This window comes from Perognathus longimembris, chromosome 17 (assembly GCF_023159225.1).
Source record: "Perognathus longimembris pacificus isolate PPM17 chromosome 17, ASM2315922v1, whole genome shotgun sequence".
Taxonomy (NCBI): Eukaryota; Metazoa; Chordata; class Mammalia; order Rodentia; family Heteromyidae; genus Perognathus; species Perognathus longimembris.
In genome coordinates, this window is record NC_063177.1 from 47,495,586 (window position 1) to 47,517,716 (window position 22,131).

The following is a 22,131-nucleotide window of genomic DNA, read 5'->3' on the forward strand; positions in this document are numbered from 1 at the left end:
AGAAAGGAAATTTACAGCCACATTCGGTATGGAGCTTGAGGGTAACTCCGTGGATCTAATGATTAGTTTTTGCTGTGTTGAAACATACTCTCAGAATTGACATGGGAAAGCCAGGGAAGCAAGCCATTTTGTTTTCCTATGTCTCCAGAAAGGAACTCTCCCATCTAGAGCCAGGGTTCCGTTGGACATTTTGAGTCAGAAAATAAACTTACGGAAGTACAGACAAGGAGGGCCTGGCCTCTGAGAATTTCAGGCTCATGGTTTTGACAGCTTAGCCTTGTCTGATGGTAGAAGGGACCGTGTCACTGAAGTTCTGACTTGAGTGGGGTCTGGGGTCACTCGTGAGTGAGTTTCGCTGATCATGTGTGTGGACATGCCTGGCTCACTCACACGTGACCTCAGCTAACCTCCCCATTCAAGTCTGGAGGAGGAAAATGCTCACCTCATTTGCCTGCTGCAGGAAGGGAATTTAGCAGCAGCTGGGGTGATAATTATAAAATAGAGAATTTGGAAAGGTAGGGGGGCTACGGTCCCCAAGAACATCACCGGTCTAAAGGGACACATACTGTGGTCAATCTGACCCTGATTATTGCAAAGGAAATGTTTGGTATATTCTTAGATCCTTTTATAATGTTGATCTGAGGCTCAGTACCTGGACTTGAACTCTGCTTCCTGGGCGCTGGCTCTTAGCTCTTTTACTCAAGGCGAATGCTCTAGCACTTGAGACACAGCTCTACTTCCAGTTTTTGCAGGTTAATCAGAGATAAAAGTCTCATGTACAATCTGGGAATATGGCCTAGTGGTAGAGTGCTCGCCTCGTATACATGAAGCCCTGGGTTTGATTCCACAGCACCACATATATGGAAAAAGCCAGAAGTGGCGCTGTGGCTCAAGTGGTAGAGTGCTAGCCCTGAGCAAAAAGAAGCCAGGGACAGTGCTCAGGCCCAGAGTTCAGTCCCCAGGACTGGCCAAAAAAAAGTCTCATGGACTTTGCCCTGTGCTGGATTCGAGCCTAGATCCTCAGATCTCAGCCTCCTGAGTAGTTAGGATTATAGACATGAGCTACCAGTGCCCAGCTCTATTTTTTTTCCCCATAAGATAACAATTAGTCCCTTTTGTGTGGAATATAGCCTGGCATTTTGCAACCTTATTTGCTTCCAAGTTTTCATTTCACTATAAAGATGGAAGTAACCAGTGAGTTTTCTAGGCTGAAGTGTGTGAGAGGCCCCGAAAGCAGAGCTGTGAGACCCGGAAGGACTGGGAGGATGGAAGGCCTCCTCCAAACATGAGATTCCTGAAATGGCCAATCAGTCCTGGCTTGAAGGGAATTCAGATTTCTATCCCGAGTGTGGGCTAATTCTACACCAAATTTTCTGGGAACTTGGGGATAGACAAAAATCTAGGTCATTTACTGCTCACACCTGCTGCTTAAGATAAAGAAGTTATTTATCACTTGAGTAAGATTACACCACATGACTGGTGCTTGTGACTTCAAGGATATTGTGACCTCACTTTCTGCACGGATGCCCCTGCTGAAGCTGGCTGAAGACTTCAGACCTCTGGTGTCCCTTATTGTCTTATCTCTGGTCACCACAGGCTGTGACAGAAATAGAACTAGTTTAGTCGTAAGCTGAGTAACATGTTTGGCGGATGAACCACGGGTGCCACCAAGGGGTACCCCATGTCCCACTGTCTAGCTTTGTGTATGGATACACTATGAAGTTCACACAATGAGGAAAGCACAGCCTGCGTAACTGTAATCTATGATTACATAGAAGCAAGCAGGGGGAGGGGAGCAGGCCTCAGGCTGACATGTCACTTGGTCCCAATGCGCAAGTGCTGGCAGGTGTGAGGCGGGAAATTCCCCTCTTCAAAGAGAATGAGAGCAAACGGGGAGCAAAACACAGCTTGGGCCCACCCCTGTGGGAGCTCTGCTTCACTCAGACACCCCTCACGCCATCAGAGGCCATCCCACCTGCCACACACGCACACCCATTCTGCCCTGCCCCAGGCAGCCGGGCCTTTGGTCTCCTATTGGCCCAGAATGGACAGGCTCTGGGGGAACTGTGGCCATCTTGGTTAGGGGTTCCTGGTGAGCCACTGGCATAGCTGTACCTGTGGGCGCCCCCTGGTGCTCATCTTCAGTAAATGCTTATTCAGATTGGGGTTTTTTGTTTGTTTCCGCCCTCCCCCCGCCCCCCACACTTAGGGTTTTTCTTTAAAATTAATTTTATTTTTTGTTTATGTGGTACCATGGAACCGAACCCAGGTTCTCATGCAGGCCTAGGAAAGCGCTCTACCACTAAAGCACATTCCAAGCCCTTGTTCAGATTGTTTAAATTCTTCCTTTCCAAAACAAAACAACAACAAAAAACCTTGACCACCACAACTGGTTTCCTTCTGATCAAGGGGCTGGGGTGCGGCTCGGTGATAGTGCGAGGGTTCTGGATCACTGAGATGCACCCCACATGGTTACGGCACAGTGCGCGCTGCAGTGGCCACTTTCAGAATCGTCACCGGGTTTAATGCTTAGTAATGCATTAGTGATACATCCGTCACTGTCTTATGCTACGAGTGAAGAAACTGGAGCACAAAAAGTTCATGTCTTTAACATAGAGACACACGGCTGGAGATGGCGTGGAAATCAAGCCCTGGGAGGAAACTGCAGTATAAGGCAGCAGTGGTTGACAGGCCTCAGCTGGGATGCAACTTATAAACATTAACCTTCGTTCTGTGCAGACTGCTCTCATGTAGTCATGCCTAGTCCCCCAGTAAAGGGATTCCTTCTGGTTCACTTTTAGCTCAGTGAGTTCATAAAAGTCATCACCTACTCAGGTGCTGGTGGCTCATGCCTGTAATCCTAGCTGCCCGGGAGGCTGAGATCGGAGGATCACCGTTTGAAGCCAACCTGGGCAGGAAAGTCCCTGAGACTCTGAATCTCCAGTTAACTACCAGAAAACCGGAAGTGGCTCTGTGGCTCAACGTGGTAGAGTGCTAACCTAGAGCAAACAGAGCTCAGGGACAGCACCTAGGCCCTGAGTTCACAACCCCAGGACTGACAAAGTAAAATTTAAAGAAAAAAAAAAGGTTATCGTGCACTATTTCTTTTTGACAGTACTAGGGTTTGAACCTAGGGCTTTATACTTGCGCAGCTGGCATTCTACTACTTGAGACATGCCTGCGGCCAGGTTTTTGCCTGTTATTTGGGAAATGGAATCTTGTGAGCGTTTCGGCCCAAGCTGGCTTTGAACTGTCATCCTCTGGATCGCAGCCTCCTGAGCAGGCAGGGATTACAGGCGTGACCCACAGGCGCCACGCTTCCATCCACAGGAGCCATGCTCAAACTAGTTCCCCTCTTGAACACCAACGAGATAACAATCAGTATCGAATCCTGAGAATTTAGTCAACTTCTAACATCCTCGCTTATCACCCCCAAGTCGAGAGATTTCTTTGCGATGGAAAAAAACACAACCCTTATGCTCGGTGTGCAGACATACCAAGTCAAAACTTGCTTCTAATTATCATACCTACTCTATAATGAACAACCACAAAAAAACGTGTTGGGGGCACATAGCTTTCAACATCAGGCTCCCAGGGTCTCCCACGCATCTAACTCCCGCCTCTCAGCTCATTGGCTGATCATTGGATTCCAGGAGGAGGCATAGCTCTTAGGCTGTGGGCAGGACACACCATCTTCCTGAAAGACCAGCAACACAGTGGGAATGGGCCAGCACTCAACTTCAAGGTCAACACCATCAAAACCAACACCACTATGGTTTTCAGTCTAGCTGGAAGAATTGCTCGACAAAGAAGCGTCTGGATTTGGGGGCGGAGGAGGGTGGGCAGATATTGGTGGTGTGACTGGAGCTTACCTGTTGGGTTAGGAGGAATATCCAGGAGGGTCTTCAACAGCTTCATATCTTTAATGTTGTGGATATAAATGGATTCCTCCAAGCAAACCAGCAGCTTCTGTAATCACACAGACTCATCAGCCTCAGAGTCCTTGAAAAGGGACCACAAATCCAACCCGCTCGTCTTTCATGAGTCCTAACTTGATTCTGTGCCTAAAGGAGAAAGAATGTTAATGATGCCTCTTGAAGATTATGTTTATGTATGCGCACACACACACACACACACACACACACGTCATTATACACTTGAATAGAAGCTTAAACTAAAGATCTTAAAAATGTTTTTAGAAACTGACATTTCTCCTTCCCCTCCTCCTTCTTTCTTCCCTTCCTCCCTTTTCCTTTCCTCTTCTTTCCCCTTCCTGCCTTTCTTTTTCTTCCTTTCCTCTCTCCCTCCCTTTCTTGTTCTTCCTCTCTCCTTCCTTCCTTCCTTCCTTCCTTCCTTCCTTCCTTCCTTCCTTCCTTCCTTCCTTCCTTCCTTCTTTCCTTTCTTTTCTTTTCTTTTTTTTTTGGTCAGTCCTGGGCCTTGGACTCAGGGTCTGAGCACTGTCCCTGGCTTCTTTTTGCTCAAGGCTAGCCCTCTACCTCTTGAGCCACAGCACCACTTCTGGCCGTTTTCTGTATATGTGGTGCTGGGGAATCGAACCCAGGGCTTCATGTATACAAGGCAAGCACTCTTGCCACTAGGCCATATTCCCAGCCCCCTCTCTCCTTTCTTTCACCTCTTTCTTCCTTCCATTCTTGGAATCTCCTTCTTTCCGTTCTCACCGGACAGGCTGCCTTTCAATGCTGGTAAGAGAAAAGGCCCCTTGTTGCCCAATGTAATTTCTTTGTACTCTTTGAATTGCCAAATCCTAGAAGTTACCCTCTCCAAATACAGCTTGAGCTCCCCAAATCCAAAAGTCTCCAATGCTCTGGTAAAAATGTGAGCATGGGTGCTCGGTAACTTCCAGATTTGTGATGCTCAACCATATCTAGGCAAATATTCCCAAATCTGCAAAACTCCAAAATCTGAACCCCTTCTGGCCATGGGTGTTTTGGAGAAGGGACACTCTGCCAGCTTTACCTTCTTTCCACTCAAGCCCTTCTCCAGACCACCACCGGCCACTCCCTGCAGTCCTGAGAAGAAAGAGGGCTGGTGAAGCCCCCCGAGCCCCCAGCTCCTCTCTTGGTGCTCTCCCACCCATGTTGCAATGCTCTGTTTAGAGGGTGCAGTGTGGACCCCCCCACCCCCGGGACAAATGCCAGCCCAACTGGTGTGGAGCTGTGGGGAAGGCATTTATGGTGGGACAGCTCCTTCCACACTCCCAGTAGCTGCCTCCACTCCCGCCTGGCTGGGCTCTCCCTGGGTAATGGCTTCTCAGACCATGAGCACCAGATTCCTTGAACCAGCAAGTCCGGTTTGGAGCATCTTTAAACAAGTGTCCCGGGTGATTACTCTGCACACCAAAGTTTGGGAACCACTGCTCACAGGCCAGGCCAGCCACTGTGTGTGTGTGTGTGTGTGTGTGTGTGTGTGTACGCGTGTGTTCTGGTATTATGGCTTGAACTCAAGGTCTGGGTGCTGTTTCTTAGCTTTTTCACTCAGGGCTTGTGCCTTGAGCCGACACATCTCCACTTCTGGCTCTTTGGTGGTTAAGTGGAGATTAAGAGTATCACAAACTTTCCTGCTCGACCTGGCTATGCGCTGTGATCTTCAGCTCTCTGTCTCCTGAGTAGATACATGCGTGAGCTACAGGATCCTGGGTAAGCCAGCTACTTTTGATGACCAGAATCATTTTTGGAAAGGAAGATAATCTAAAAATATTACAAAAAGAGTAACCAACACTTCTCCAGAAAAAAGCAACAACATGTTTTCCTAGTAGGACTCCTAGCTGAGAAAAACAAAATGTACAACATGTACTATAGCCAGATAGAAAAGAAAGTTCAAACCCTTTCCTCTGTTTTAATTGAGGGTCTGTGGCCACACACTTGAGACTGGGTACTGAGAGGTAAACATAAAATTCTAACAGGATTTCAAAATGGATGACAAGTATGTATTCTGATTCACGTGATCATCTTCTTCTATGCTTGTTTCTGGTCTCTGACACTCCCTCCATACCCCCCAAGACTGTGGGGACCCCACATATACCTCTTGTGGGAAGCTAGACTCCATTTAGCTTCTCTGTTCAGATTTGACTCTCCTCCTACCTCCCCTAGGGTCCTCTCAGCTGACTTTCGGGCAACTCCCCCCCACCCATGCTGGCTGTAGCATCAAAAGGGAGAGGTGCAGAAAACACCAGGTGGGAGGGGGGAGGGGATGACAAGGTGGCCTTAGTTCCCATGAGAGCTCCTCTGGGGGACAGCCCCAACCTGGTATCTGCTTTGTTCACAAGCAGTCTGCAGAACCCCAGTCTGGCTTCAACTTGGCCAATTCTCACTCACTTTGGCTTCTTATATTTTATAGGTAATCTCTCTTTTTGCCCATTAATGGATGTATAGCATCTGCCCTTGGGCATCATAGTTCTAGTCTCACAGGCTCCAATCGGATCAGACTGAAGTTGAAAAGCAAAGAGCAGATGGCCAAAGGACTACGAAAGTTTATGTAGCTAAACACATCTGGCGGATGGCCATCTTCCTGCAAAACACCCTTCTGAGGATCCCAACAAGTGAAAATGAAACGTGTTGCAACTTCTAAGTGGGTTTCCTTTCTGCACAGTTAGAAGAAAATGGGGATTTTTGTTTTCTTATAGCCCTTCTAACACTTTCTTAAGGTTTCCCTGTTTTTTTTTTTTTTACAACAATCGCATGCCATAACACCTAAAGATGGCACAAGTGACCACTGCAGAGCAGAGGATGCTCCTCAGCTCCCTTGTCACGTCCCCTGGGTCAGGTGGTTCTGTGGGTATTGCTGGACAGCCCTATTCCCATTACACACACACACACACACACACACACACACACACACACACCCTTCAGCAGGCTGAGTGGCCTAAACCAAAATCACATGGCAATCCGAAGATTTCTAAGCAGAGCAAACTCCAAACCCTTTCTAGACCTGCTTCAAGCCATTTTCACGGGAGAGGAACTGCTTGGTGGCAGAGCTGTCCGATCTGCTTGCCATGAGCTTCTGCATTCACTGTGGAGCCGGGCTGGGAGTGGGGGTCAGGAGCCTGAACTTAATGAGTGTTCCAGGAGCCTGGTATCTATGGTTGAACAGACTCAAGCACTTTCATAGCCCTTCCCTGTCTTATTTGCTAACGGAAATACCCGAGGGGGAGAGAGAAACTCACAAGGGGAAATCCAATAGACACTCTGCGAGGGTTCTCTTTGCAGAGCACTTGATTTAGCAGTCTTAAAGGGGAATCGGGTGCCAGAAAGCACATATGCTGGCTACCCCCACAGGTGACCATCTCGAAGCAAGTCCAGAAGGAGCATTCCTCTTGTCTAAGGTTCCCCTGAGGAAGCTCAGGGATCAGACCGTCCCAGAGCCAGGGTTCCAACCCATCCTTACTGTCCTGGCAAGAGAACGTGCCCCTGGCTGTTTGTTCAGTGTCCAACACTGGAAGAGAGAACACAACCCGGCATGCCACAGGTATCATGAAAGTGGATGGAGTAGATTATAACCACTCCCACCACACTGGACCTGTGTGTTCAAATCCTCTACAGCAGTTGATGCGTTCAAGACATTGGTTTTCGGAAGACATTCATCTTTCTCTTCCTTTCCAATCAGCAGAAGCCCTGAACTCTCCGGGGATGTGGCCCACTTACCACTCTGTTCAGCCGTATGGACAAAATGTTGCTGGAGTAGCTGTAATTACAGATCTCGGTGCCTTTCTTGAAGTGATACACGTTCATCTGGCGTGGTTTTGTGCGGCTGACGACCACCACCAGGCTGCTGGAGAAGAGGCGCTCCACGATGTACACGTCTGGGATTTCATCTGCAGGCAGAACAGCGGCGAGGCTGCAGGGCTGGCCCACTGCGAGGGAGGGATTTCAGCTTCCACCCCACCGGGCACAGCGCTTGCGAGCTCACCAATGGGCCTTCCCTCCGCATTCATTTCCAATGACCCACCCCACCTTCACCTTCAGACGGGATCCGTCAGTGTCTCCTGGACGGCACTTCCAGGGTCCTTTCCAAATAACCAGAGTAAAGAAACACTAGTGGCCAGGACACAAACTCAGGACCATCAGAGCCATGTTGGATGTGTGTGTGTGTGTGTGTGTGTGTGTGTGTGTGTGTGTTTGAATTAGCCCTCCAGCCCAGGGGCTCTACTGTTGGCTCTGTAAAACATGTTTAGGACCAGGGAAAGGGGTGACATTGTCAAAAAAGAAACATACTCATTACCCTACTTATGTAACTGGAACCCCTCTGCACATCACAACCAAAAGTGAAAAAGAACAACATGCGTAGAAGCTTTGAAAGGTTTAGCTTTACCCTGGCCTGTGAGAGATTTCGTAGGAGTGATTTACTCCTTGGGGAGGCCCTGTACTGCGAACTTACCTTGTTTCGCTAAAGGAGTACCACTATGTGGGAGGGAAAAAAGCACGGTTATGTCTGTACCCACTCCCCATCTGACTGCGTTCCTTGGGCCTTTCTCTTTTGTTTTGCTTTGTTTTTGGCCAGTCCTGAGTGAGGGCTTGGAACTCAGGGCCTGAGCACTGTCCCTGAGCTTCTTTTTGCTCAAGGCCAGCACTCTACCTCTTGAGCCACAGCGCCACTTCTGGCTTCTTCTGTTTATGTGATACTGAGGAATCGAACCCAGGCCTTCACACATGCTAGGCAAGCCTTCTACGGCTAAGCCACATTCCCAGCCCTCCTGGAATCCAATTCTGGTTGAAAATAATCTGGGCATCAGCAGTAAGGCCAGCAGTGTGGGTACATGAGCGAGCCTCCAGTGTGTGCATGGACAGGCAAGGGGTCAGGGTCTTCCGGAGACAGCCCACCCTGTCACATGCATGCCTGGTGTGCTCTTGGTCTAGTCGTGTAGTGTATATAGGAAAGCATGCACAGAGCAAATGATTCACAAAAAATGGAACAATCGGGCTGGGGATATGGCCTAGTGGCAAGAGTGCTTGCCTTGTATACATGAGGCCCTGGGTTTGATTCCCCAGCACCACATATACAGAAAACGGCCAGAAGTGGCGCTGTGGCTCAAGTGGCAGAGTGCTAGCCTTGAGCAAAAAGAAGCCAGGGACAGTGCTCAGGCCCTGAGTCCAAGGCCCAGGACTGGCAAAAAAAAAAAAAGGAACAATCATAACAACCTCTTATGACTCAATTAGGAGTCCACAATATTTTTACTAAGTCACTTTATTTTTAGGACTCCTAAAGATTACCTATTCTCTCCTAATATGATAGTATAAATGGATTTTACCATGAGAAAAATCACAGTCCCATTTCCGAGGTGAATCATTTTTAACATTCACTAGATATACTTCAGTATATTCAACATGAGTTACATGAGTAGAAGAGTATTGCTTTATTAAAATAAATCAAATACTTCCCCGATGGAATAAATGGCATCAAAAATTCTATAGTGCCAGTAGAATAACAAGGAAGTCACAAGTGATCTTTTGGTTTGACAGTTACAAAAACTTATCACTGTAAACAGAAACACATGGAAACAACATCGATACCATTTCAACCAAAGGATTTCTTCCTATAAAAAAAGAAAGAGCCACTTAAGTTACTGCTGATTTTTAATTAGAGCTTCCGTGTGGTTTTTATGGGAGCAGAAATAATGATTTACATTCAGATATGAAGAGCACTGACTCCTTAGGTTTGATGGTCAAGGGAGAGAAAAAGTAGAAGCCTCAAGATTAAAGTCGAGGGCTACAGGGTGAGGCTCAGCGGTGGAGTATTTACCTAGCATGCTCAAGCCCTTGAGTTCAATATCTAGACACACACACACACACACACACACACACACACACACACACACCAATTAAAAGTCTCGTAGAAGAATTTAGTGTCTCCAAATCTGATCTCTGTCTTGGTCTCTCTCACCCCTCCCCACCCCCAACACACACTTACTGCTTTCATGGACTTGGTCCAGATGCTCCACAGAACTTAAAGAAAACAGCTTGTAACCGGCTTTGGTTCCAATGGCTAGGGATCTGTGGAAGATAATAACAGCGTGGGAATGATACAGCATTTCAGCCACAAGGTGTCTGAAAATAGACCCCTCTCTTCCCCCAAGCTTTTAAGGGGCATGAAAACATACATCTTCAGGAGCTTAGATCCTCAATCACTTCCTAAAGGCAAAACATGTTTTGGCAAGCAGGCAGGTGTGATCAAAGGGGGAAAAAAAGGTTGAAAACCAAAATGGCCCATGTGGTAGCTAAAGCTTGTAATTCCAGCAACTTGGGAGGTAGAGATCAGGGAAATGAGACCAAGTGTAGAAGATTCTGAGACTCCTTCACCCACACACTGTAGTGTGCCCGTCATCCCCATGACAAAAACACAAATAGGAGGATCACAGTCTAGACTGGCCTGGATATAAAGTGAGACCCTATCTCAAAAGTAACCAATGCAAAAAGGGCCTGGTATCTAGCAAGGCACCGAGTTCAAACCCCAGCAGTTCCAAAAACAGAATCTACATGGGATGTGTCATCAAGTGAAATGTTAATCCTACCAGTTTTTTTTTGTTTTCCCAGCTGGATAGGGAAAAGAAAAATGGATTTTTTTTCTTTCTTTCTTGTGCACTGTGGGGCTTGAACTCAGGGCTTGGGCCCTGGTCCCTGAGCTTTTTCACTCAAGGCCAGCGCTCTACTCTTTTTTTTTTTTTTTTGGCCAGTCCTGGGCCTTGGACTCAGGGCCTGAGCACTGTCCCTGGCTTCTTTTTGCTCAAGGCTAGCACTCTGCCACTTGAGCCACAGCGCCGCTTCTGGCCGTTTTCTGTATATGTGGTGCTGGGGAATCGAACCTAGGGCCTCGTGTATCCGAGGCAGGCACTCTTGCCACCAGGCTATATCCCCAGCCCCAGCGCTCTACTCTTTAAACCACAGCACCACTTTGGGTGCCCCCCCCTGGTGGTTAATTGAAGATAAGAGTCTCACAGACTTTCCTGTCCAGGCGGGCTTTGAACCATGATCCTCAGATCTCAGCCTCCTGAGTAGCTAGGATTACAGGTGTGAGCCACCAGCACCCGGTTGAAAAAAAATGCGATGTTTAAGAACACTCACAAGAGCCCTTCCTCCAACACAATTAGAAGATCTTATTGTCCGAGAAGCACTTTCCTTCAAAAATGAATTGTTTTTCTATACTTATGACTTTTTCTTTTTGTTTATTTTTTTCTGAAATACACTACAGGCTACAGGAAGTAAAATTTTAATTCAGAAGATGCTTCCGTCTATCACTTTCCAAACATCCTGGATAAGTTATATACTTTTTAAAGTCACATGGGGAGTGTGATTGATTTTACATTCAGGTAGGCTAATATGAAGACTGGGTTGCGAACTCTGCTTTTGATTGTGTTCTACAAAGTCATATCATACTCAACAAATACAATAAAAACTCAACATTTACTTAGGTTGATGCATGCTAACACTTAAAAAAAATAGTTCTCTTCTTTTCCCTACAGGTTTCCTGGGCCTCGGGATGAAAGGAAATGAGTCAATGTTGTTGAGCACCTAGGAACTCATTTCACCTCCTGTTCATGGGTGGTTAGGACCTGGTACTGTCACCTCTTTCCTGCTTTGCTTTCCACACCTAGGTGACAAGCATAAATCTTGTAAGAAGACACATGAAGCACAGGCAATCTGACCCTGAGCACTGGAACCTCAGGAATAGAGGCTGGGAATGTGGTTTAGTGGTAGACTGCTTGCCTAACATGCATAAAGCCCTGGGTTCGATTCCTCAGTACCATATAAACAGAAAAAAAAATTTAATATAATCCAATTTCTTCATTTAAAAGTAAGTATATATCAAGGTGAGATTCGTCCTTCCAGGAAAGCAAATGCTAAAATAAGCAACTCACAAGCCAGGATGCCAAGGCATCCTGTTTCACTAACCTAAAAAAGAGAAGGACACATGATTTTTCCCCCTGGAATTTTGTTTTTTCCTTCTCAAACATTTGTTCTTTCCTGGGACACAAAGGCAGGTGGCAGTCAACTTTTAGTCAGAAGGTAGCTGGTTCTGTTCCTTAGCCCTCCAACCTGCTGAGTACTAGACTGAGGTGGAGCTATTTGCATAAGAGCTATATATGGTACTGTCAGAACTAGGAGTTGGTGTCTAGAAGGGCAGACAAACAGGAACTATGAAAGTAATCCAGGAGAATTTTAGAACTCTACAATTTACTCCATTGTGATTGTTGTTTTTTTAAACTTTCTTTACATAAGCGTCACATAAACTCATTTAGATGTAAACTTGTAAAGCTTCTAAGTAAGAGGGAAAAAAATCCTGTTAGGAGAGTCTTACACAAACACAAGAACTGTGTATGGTGGCACAGGCCTGTACTCCCAGCTCTCCAAAGGAGGAGGCAGGAGAATCTCCAGTTTAAGGCTAGCCTGCGCTACAACCCTGACCCTGTTGGGCAGGGCAGCCTGCTCCCGCCCCCCCCCCCCAGCCCCCCAACCCATCAAATAACACCAAAACAAATAAAAACAATGAGTGATTTAAAGTAATTTTCAAACATAAGCTTTGCTTCTAAAACAGATTTTGTTTTGGTCATTTTGTGTGTGAGACAGGGTCTCATTTTATTGCTCCAGGCTGGTCTTGAAGTTGTGAACTCGTGATTTTTTTTTCCAGCTTCAGCCTCCTGAATTGCAGGGGCTACAGGCAGAGGCCACTGCACTCAGCACAGAAGAATTTTGTATGTGAGAAAATAGTAGAATGATTACTATTACACTTTAAATGATTGATGGATGGCTACTAGATGCTGGATGCAAAGAATTTAGGTATACATTTTATTTTGTCCTTAAGAGCTCTCTGTTGAAAGAAAATGCTCACCACTGATCACAGGAATAGAGTTGGAAACAGATACATGTCACTAGGCAACATTTAAAATATATACCCAAGGTGTTTATCATGGTAGCAAACCGTAAATAGGAAAGTACACTGGTAAAGATTAATTCTCTGTGCCCACCATCTCCAGATTACTAGATCTCAAGCACAGTCTGCATTTACAGAAAAACATACCCTGATTTTCCTAAGTGCATCCAGTAAGGGGCTTGACTTATTTTACATCTCAGTGTCACACCCTCTGTGTGTCCACACAACTGACGGTGACCAGAACTTTTATTTATAGATAAGACAGAGCAGCCCAGAAAAGCCTCATCCAAGAAACCAGAATTGACAGTACAGACTAAGGAAGTGAACACTCAAAGCACTCTAGAGTTTTGAAAATAACGGCTTTATCCAATTGTTAGAGAAAGTTGGGATGTGACTCTACGATTGAATAACTAGAGGTGAAAAAAAGCACATTTTTGACGGGCGCCAGTGGCTCAGGCCTGTAAACTCAGCTAATCAGGAAGCTGAGATCTGTGGATCATGGTTCAAAGCCAGCCCAGGCAGTAAAGTCTATAAGACTCTTATCTCCAATTTACCACCAGGAAACCAGAAGTGGCGCTGTGGCTTAAAGTAGGTAGAGTGCTAGCCTTGAGCGAAAGAGCTCAGGGATACTGCCCAGGCTCTGAGCTTATGTCCTATGACCAACAGATCAAACAAACAACATCACATTTTTTTTTTCAAATCTAATATCACAGAGCAGGATTCAGAATATTTACTACATATAAGCAAATGAACTCTCTTCCTTAACCTATGTTCAATCAGGAAGGAAAACATCACCCAGACATTTCAACAGACATACTCGCTTGCAAAACATTCTTTACAAAACTTCAGAAGTTTATCTATGTTACGGTGTGAGGCTCAACCTATGGAAGGATCCTAAAAACAACTCAGTAGGTTACAGTAGCTTCCAAAAAGTCAGAGGTAGACATAGACTAAAGGGGGCCTTTAACTCAGTGGTAGAGTGCTGACCTAGCATGTTTGGAGCCTCAGGTTTGATCCCTAGAAGTGTACACACACTTGCACACACGTGCACGCAATACACAAAGAGAAAAAATTCACCAAAGGGTACTATATGTAATATATTGTGGATATTCCATGTATATGGGACAATAAGAGATGTTGCAATATTAATTTTTGTATGTGTGCTGGTAGCAAGGCTTGAACTCTGGGCCTGGGCACTCCCCCACCACCCCACCCCCAAGCTAGTGCTCTACCATTTGAGCCATGGCTCATCTTCTGGCTTGAAGTCTCACAGACTTTCCTGCCCAGGATGGCTTTGAGCCACAATCCTCAGATCTCAGCTTCTTGAGCAGCTAGGATTACAGGTGTGAGTCACTGGCGTTGTTGGGCTTAGTATAGACTTGTTATTGTGGGTTGTGGTCAGAAACAACTTGAAAGTCACTCATCTAACCAAGCTGTCTGGATTACAGGATCACACACACACAGATTTTCCAAACAAAGGCATATTGTTCAGAGCAGAGTGTATTGAACAGCAGAAACACAAAGGGAATGGAAAGCAGGACTGCTTTATGGTACATGGTGGCCTTAATTCCATGGCCAAATGTCCAATATTAGCATAGCCCAGTCATTTAGCACAAGCCTGAAGCTGACTCCACACAGGGAACAACAACAAAAACTGGTACAGCAGGAAGTGGGGAACTGGGAGGTGGTCATCCCCGCCTGACCAGCCAGATGCTCCCGGGAGCACATTCCAAAGAGATTATTCCATATGGTCTCTGCTTCCACGAAACAGGCTAAGAAAGAAACAGACATTTGCTTCCTACACTTAATCCTGCAGGTGTCTGAAACACAGTTCAACAATTCCCGGCTCTCGGACCAAAGTCCAAATGTAACTGTCAAAGTGAAACATTAAAAAAAAAATCCCTGTAAAAGCAACAGGATGGAGCTCCTGCTTCCTGGAAAGCAGTCTGTAACACCCCCTCCCCCCCCCAAAGGGCTCCAGGACTCCCCAAGGAGATTCCACATAGCTGGGTGGGCGACGTGGAAAAGCCAGTGGGGAGCAATCGAAAGGTTTTCTCCCAGGCAGGATGCCCGCCCCAGGCTGGGACTTGGCCTGACCACAGGGATAGGCTGCCTGTTTATCCAAGGCCCGGCCCAGATGCCACGTTGAGATGCTCAAGGACAAATGGGAAAGTTTCTGTGGCCGCTCATCTTCCTGGGGGTCTCCCGGCCACACTATCTTGGTTCGACTTGCAATTTCCCCTTCTGCCCCCCTCCCCATCGCCTGGCTGCCCCCCTCCAGCACCCCCTCCCCGCAGGCCTCATTACCTTTGCTAACCTCCTCCCTTCATTCCGGCCGGCCCTTCCTGGCTCTAAGCTGGCAGTGGGGCTGGGAGGGGGAGGAGGAGGGGGGGCTCGAACTCCAGCACCGGGCATCGAGGGCGGGCGTGGCTAAGCAGACGCCGACCCCGGGCCGGACCACCCCCGGGGGTCCCGGAGAGGCCCCATCGGGGCCTCGGCCGCCGCCACCAGTTGCGCACAGGACAACACCCTTGGGTCACGACATTCCGTCCCCCACTTCCCCCGCGGGGGCTGGCGCCATGGCTTACGTGCAGTCTTGGTTGAAAGAGAAGCAGCTGAGCGTCCCCTCAACCCCGCCCGGAGGGGCGTCCACAGCCTCGGCCTCCATCGAGGGGGCTCAACCTGGGAAGCCGCAGCTCCGAGCCGGCCGGAGGCGACAGCCACCTCAGCAGCCCGCCAGCGCCGCGCCCGCGCCCTCACCCGCTCCGCGGGGGCCCCGCGCCCCGCCCCGCCCACAACCCCGCCCCGCTCCCTCTTAGCCCCGCCCACAACCCCGCCCCGTGCCCTCCTAGCCCCGCCCATAGCACCCCTCCCTATCGCCTCGCGGAGCCGAGCTTCTGACTGGGCGGGGTAACACGTGCCGATTGCTGCTATTGGCCACGAACCCAGGCCATAACAAGCTGAGTGCCTCCCTCTAGACCAATCCGAGACGGATGTGGGCGGAGCCACTCTCCTGCGGTCACGCCCCCCAACTCCACCTCGCGGCTCGCCATTGGTCGAAAGAGCGTGAGACCCAGGCGGCGGGCCACGTGGTGGTGTTTTCATTGCCAGGACCGCCCAGCCCGGGGGCGGGGGGGGCGGGGGGAGGAGGAGCTGGGCGGAGAGGAAGAAGGGAAGAAGTAGGAGCAGCTGGGGGACAAGGCGGACGCTCGGGTTCCTACTCCACCCAAAACTCCCGTCCAGGGCAGCTCTCGGCCTATGAAACTACAGGAATTTAGTAGACAGCGTTAGACGCCCAAGCGTCACTCATTTGCAGAGTCCTTAAGAAGCTTTGAGAAAAAAAAAATTCCCCGAATGCGGTTGCTACTGCCAGGCCCGCTAAGCGATTCTCTTACCCGCGGCCCTGCGGTGGGGAGCTCCAGCCAAGCCCTGCAGTCACTGTGTGTTTTATTTCTAGGGCCTGCTGTGGAAAATGCCATTGTTTCTAGGAGGCACTTGAAACATTGACCGGCTAAGCAACAACAGAGGACAGAATGTGTGTGTCTTCCCTCAAGACCTGAGTGCAAAACGACTTTCCTCAACAAGACCTGATCGCCTTTGCCACCTGCAAAACTGAAGGAGAGGCGCATAGGACGGACTAGTTTATGTTGGGGCACTAGTGGTCCAGGCCTGTGATCTTAGCTACTCGGAGACTGAGATCTGAGGATTGAGGTTCCAAGCCAGCCAGGGCAGGATAGTCTGTTGACTCTTATCTTCAATTAACACCAAAAAGAACCAGCTCTGAGGGAGAGTGGGAGGTCCTGAGTTCAAGCCCCGGTACTGACTGGTTTGGATTTGTGTAGTTCCTGGCCAACTTTTTTTTTTTTTTTTTTTTTGCCAGTCTTGGGGCTTGAAGGCTGGTCCTGGACACTGTCCCTGAGCTTCTTTTTGCTCAAGGCCAGCACTCTACCACTTGAGCCACAGTGCCACTTCTGGCTTTTTTCTGTGTATGTGGTACTGAGGAATCGAACCCCCAGGGCTTTGTGCATGCTAGGCAAGCACTCTATGACTAAGACACATCCCCAGCCCTCCTGGCCAACTTTTAATTCATATCTTTTCAAAGTTTGAGATGAAAGGATACTTTATTGTTACACTGAAATGTTTTAGATTGGCAGAATTCAAATTTACACAGTCTATGACACACATATTAGTGTGCACACACACTTTAGACATAGTATGGATGAGCAAAAAGTATTATCTCCACTTAATTTTTTTTGTTAGATTTCCAGTTGGGGTTTTCTGAGATGCAAATACAACAGGTTTTTTTCCCCTTCCCTTCTTCTATTATTCGTTTTTCTCCACTGTTGTAAACCAGAGAGTGATGGCCCTTTTGTGGATTGTGATGAGCCATCCTAAGTGAAAACAATTGCCTTTATCTTTGTAACCTTTATCTTTGTATTATCTTTGTAACCTTGTAGCATTATTTTTGTAACCTTTCATATCAAAGGTGCTGCTTCTCATTGTCCAAGTGCAGCAAAATGCTACTGGTCCTTTCTGTTCTGTTGAGATAGGCCAGAGTCTGGCAAGTCAGGGGTTAGGTTGTTGGAAGAATTACATAAAGTACACAGTAAGGTCTTTAAGAGCTATTGCCACCTGATTATCAAAAGTGTAGACTTCATGGGCGGTAGAGATGGGCACTGGTGTTAGCTTTGGAGCAGAAGTATTTCATGATAGAAGCAGTGTCTTAAGCAGATAAAGTCAGCTTGGGTGTACAGAGCAACTCGTAAATGGGGGAAGGTTTAGAAGTCTCCAGGGGACTAGTGTGACCTTCTGGGAGGGAAGGAACATGAAAGACTAGCCTGTGTGACAATGGCAGGGCCAGAAAAGTTAACACAAATCAAAGAGTTGTGTTTTAAAAAATTTTTTTTTGTTATAAAAGTGGTGTACAAAGGCAGTACAATTACATAACTCAGGTAAAGAGTACATTTCTTTTTGGACTAGGCCACTCCTTCCTTCACTCTCTCCCAGTTTTTCCCTCCCATTTCCACCCACAAGAGATGTTTTGACGCAGAAAGATCAGTCATCAATATGAGATCCATATATGATTTTCAATATCCTAGAAGATGTGTTTTATAAAAGTAAAACAAATGGGCAAACATAATATTTAGCTCAGTAAGACAAAATACTATTTTAGCCAGTAGTGAATCTAAAATGATTATTTAATCTAAATTTGAACCTTTTTTCACAACTACATGACTAAAATCTCCTGCATATTCTTCACTCACAATACACCTCAGTTCACACAAGCTATATTTTCAGTGCCCAAGTGGCTGTACTACCATTTTTTTTTATCCAGTGGGATTTTGAAGGAATGAATGGCAGGACACAGTGATTGATAGGGAAGAGGGAGAGACAGGGGAGGAGAGAAGAGCCAAAGCAGATTGTACTGTTAGGACAGAGGAAGCGTCTGTGCTGCCTTTAGACAGCAGGTCTTGGGGAAAGATGTGTTTGGTCTCTACTACCTGTGCTCGAAGCAGAACAGAACTAACTAGTCCTGGAACACAGCTTCAGGCCTAGTGATGTACACATGGGAGAAACCATGCACCCTCCTTGTCTCATTCTCTGCCCATGATCTCCATTTTAGGTCACATTCTCGGTCAATGGTCTATGGCCACCGCCACTCACTTTATTTTTCCTAAGAGAATACATAAGTTTATGTTTTATAGAAACCCATGTTTCTAGATATACATTTTATGTAAACGTGTATGTGTGTGTCCATGTGTCTGTCTGTCTTCAATATGTTTTAAAAAAATAATGTGGACAACTATTATTTTCAAAAACACCTTTGGGGCCAGACTAAATACATCAGCTGGTTGGATGTGGTTTGTGGAGGGCTCGTCTGTAAGGAGACATAAGCAGCCAGCTTGAGGAACTCCACCTATTCATATAAAAAAACAACAACAAGAAAAAGATTATAAAATTAACTCAAAGGTGCTGAACTCATTAAATGTCAAGTTGGCATTTCTTTTAGCTTTTTAATTAACATATTATTTATATAGAGGAAGATTTCATTGTTACATTTCTACTCCTTTACAATATATTCCAATCAATCTTACCCTCTCTATCATTCTCCTTGGTGTGTGTGTGTGTGTGTGTGTGTGTGTGTGTGTGTGTGTGTGCACGCCTGCACTATCTGAGCAGCTAGGGTTACAGGGAAAGCAACTGGCACCCAGCTGGCCTTTTGAAAGTTCTAGTTCTTGATTCTGTGGGAAAGAATATTCCTGATTTGATGTTGGCTTATGCCATGCTAACTCATTCTTGCAACAGTAAGTTCATTACTAAGTTATAACAACAAAAAATGGTGGAAGAGAAAAACTCAGCCTTGTTGCAATGGGCATAAGATTGCAGCCTTTTCTCTTTCTTACAATTAAATCTCTGAAATGTCTCTTTTCCCTAAGGAAAATGAAAAAGGTCCAGTGTATCTAGATAAACCAAGTTATTGAAATCTGGGAGAAGAAAGCTAGCCCTAACAATGAAATATCTTTGGCAATACAAAAATTGCAGGCTACCACTTAGCTAATGGGAGGACTTACTTCCTCTCTGGATAACGATCAGGCTGTAGTTTGAAGATCCTGATTAGGTTCTGCACGGGGCATTAACAGGGGAAGTGGAAATGACACATCCTGTCTGATGCAACTCTCCTGTCACCCAATATGGCTGCCCATGACACCCAACCATCTATAATTAGACTAACTACTAGGTGAACAAATACACTCCTGTTTGCTTTTTATAAAAACCCATCCTATTTTTATGAAGCCAAGTCACAGGAAATAATTTCATTTCTTTTTCCTTTCTGCTGTGTTTCAATGCCCAGAATGTGACCTGAGGTTGAACTTCAGTGAAACAATCTATAAGCACTGGGGAGAAAGGACAATGGAGGAAGGGCCTGGGATGTTGGAGAAAAGTGAGCGGTGGGTCACATTGTGAAGGAAAGAACAGGGCAGGCTGACAAATCTCGGGGGAGGGGAGAGCACCATGTGGTGGCTTCTTGGAAAGGCAATGATCTAATATGGTTGGCAAACTGGAAGTCCCTCGCATGGCAGGGCAAGAGGCATAGCTGGGGTTTGTGTTGATTTCTGATTACAGGAGTAGTCCGTGTGAGGTAGCATAGCTGAAAGCAAATGAGGACTCTCTGGTATAAATCCTTTGTCTCCCACATGGAATTATTCCTCTGAATGTTTTGTTTTAAAAAGGAAGGGACAAGAACCAAGAGTCAGAAACAACGGTGTTGCATTGAAGAATGAATTGGTTGGTGTCTTCATACTCAGTCCCCCCTCTCAGTTGTCTTTTCTGTTTCCACAATGTCCTTCCTACAACACAGTGGGAAACCAAGAAGTCCAGTCGTGAGCCTTACATCATGAGTCCTTTGAGTAAATAGTTCCTGATTGGCTGGTGATCATTCACAAAAACTGTAGCTTTCTACGTGTGCATTTCCCAACATGCCTTGGGTATGTAGAGCAGATCCGTTGTAGAGGTTGTTGTAGAGGGATAGCTCTAAACCACACAAGAATACAGAGAAGGGTTCAACAGGTCATCTAATACATCCAAGATATTTTAGAAAACCATTTGAGGTGATACCTGGAAATGGCCAAAACTTTATAGAAAGGCTGGCTTGAAGCCTCATACATTAAAAAAAAAAATTAGTACTGTCTGGTCCAGGAGGGTTTGGTTTTGTTTCATTTCTGTGTTCCTCAATTTTGAATTCAGGGCATCATGCTTGTTATATAAGTGGCCCACCCCTTGAGTTGTGCATCCAGCCCTCTTTTGCTTTTTTCGGTTATTTTTCAGGTAGAGTCTCCTACATTTTGCCCTGACTGGCTGGCCTTAGACCACTATTGTCCTACCTATATCCACTGCGTGGCTGAGATCACCACATCCAGCTTGTATGTTGAGATGGGGATTTTACTAACATTTTTCCCCCCAAGCTGCCTTCAAACCACAGCCCTGCCATTCTCCACCTAAGTAGCTAGGATTATAAGCATGAGCCACTGTGCCTAGCCCCAGCCCTAGTTTTTATTCCCATCACATAGTAGTAGAAACCAAGGTCAAAGGGAACTGGCTAAAGGTCCTGGGATACTTTGGGATGGAGACTCGTTCCCTTCCAGGGGGGTCTCATGGCTGGTGGCAGCAGCTCAAGTAGATATACAATGGAACCTTTGCTTAGGCATTCTCCTAGACAGGGTCAGAGGGACCAAGGGTAGAAGAGAGAAGGTGACTGGATTGTGTCCACAAGGCCATGGGTCAAGTACAAGTGGGGATGTGTGGAGAGCTACAGTTTTTCAAAGGGGACCAAAGCTTTGCTTGCATTTGCCAAGGATAATAGTAGGAAATACTGGGGGGGGTGGGGGTGGGGGTGGGGAATGACCTTTGGCTTCCAAGGAGTGGATTAACCTGTGCTCCTGGATGGGCCAGGGCTAACTGCTAAGTGGAGCCCAAGAAACCAAGAGGAAAGGTTCCTTCTTGGTCTTGAGATGGTGGAGGGAGGTAGGAACTCCTCTGGATTTGTCTCCCTGGGAAGCAGAGGATTCAAAAGCCTTTGCAGTGGCAGGAGCGTCAGAGCCGCCCAGAGCTTCTTGGTGAACAGTGCCACCTAGAGGTACCTAGCTGTGTTTGCCTTCGGTGTTGGGCTGGTGGAGTGGCTCTTGGAGAGAGCTTTGGTTGAGCTATAACTCACAGGAAGCTGATCCCCAAAGCCTGTAAGAGGCCCGGAGATCACCTCCTGTTCTTCCTATCCATCTTCCTGTCAACAAATGGAAAACATAGGGGCTTCCCTTACTACTTCCTGTCTGGGAAGGGAAGTTTGGAAAGGATTTGTATCTTCATCCACTCAATTAAATTTAATTAAAAAAAAATCAAATCTCTATGTGCCAGTCACATGAATACATCTTTGGACAAAATGAAAATTCTCTACCTGCATGGGCAGAGAGACCACAAACAAAAATAAAATAAGCTGCAGAATCTCTTAGGTACTTATAAGTGCTAAGAAGCCAAACAAGGCAGTGAACCTAGACTGGGAATTGTTAGAGATAGTGAAAGAGAGGAGTGAAGAGGCCTTGCTAGAAAGTTCCATTTGAACAGAGACTCCAGGTGGGAGGGTGAGGGATGTTGTGTAGGAAAAAAGCATTTGCGACCTAAGTCCCTCAAATGTTCACAGCATTGCAAGCAATCCAGGATGGCTGGTGGAAGGAAGAAGGGGGTAGAATGAGAAGA

General features: G+C 46.7%; 1 protein-coding gene across 2 annotated transcripts in view; it reads right to left on the reverse strand.

Annotated features, from left to right (window-relative positions):
- Positions 1-15,647, reverse strand: part of Wipi1 (WD repeat domain, phosphoinositide interacting 1) — a 35,273-nt gene extending 19,626 nt beyond the window's left edge. For both annotated transcript variants that reach the window (XM_048367137.1, XM_048367138.1), the window contains exons 1-4: positions 15,471-15,647; positions 9,925-10,007; positions 7,662-7,831; positions 3,873-3,969 (exon numbers count right to left, since the gene is read on the reverse strand). In XM_048367137.1, coding sequence (XP_048223094.1) covers positions 3,873-3,969; positions 7,662-7,831; positions 9,925-10,007; positions 15,471-15,550 — 430 coding nt within the window. In that variant the 5' untranslated portion in view covers positions 15,551-15,647. The remainder of the gene's footprint in view (positions 1-3,872; positions 3,970-7,661; positions 7,832-9,924; positions 10,008-15,470) is intronic.
- Positions 15,648-22,131: the final 6,484 nt, after the last annotated feature.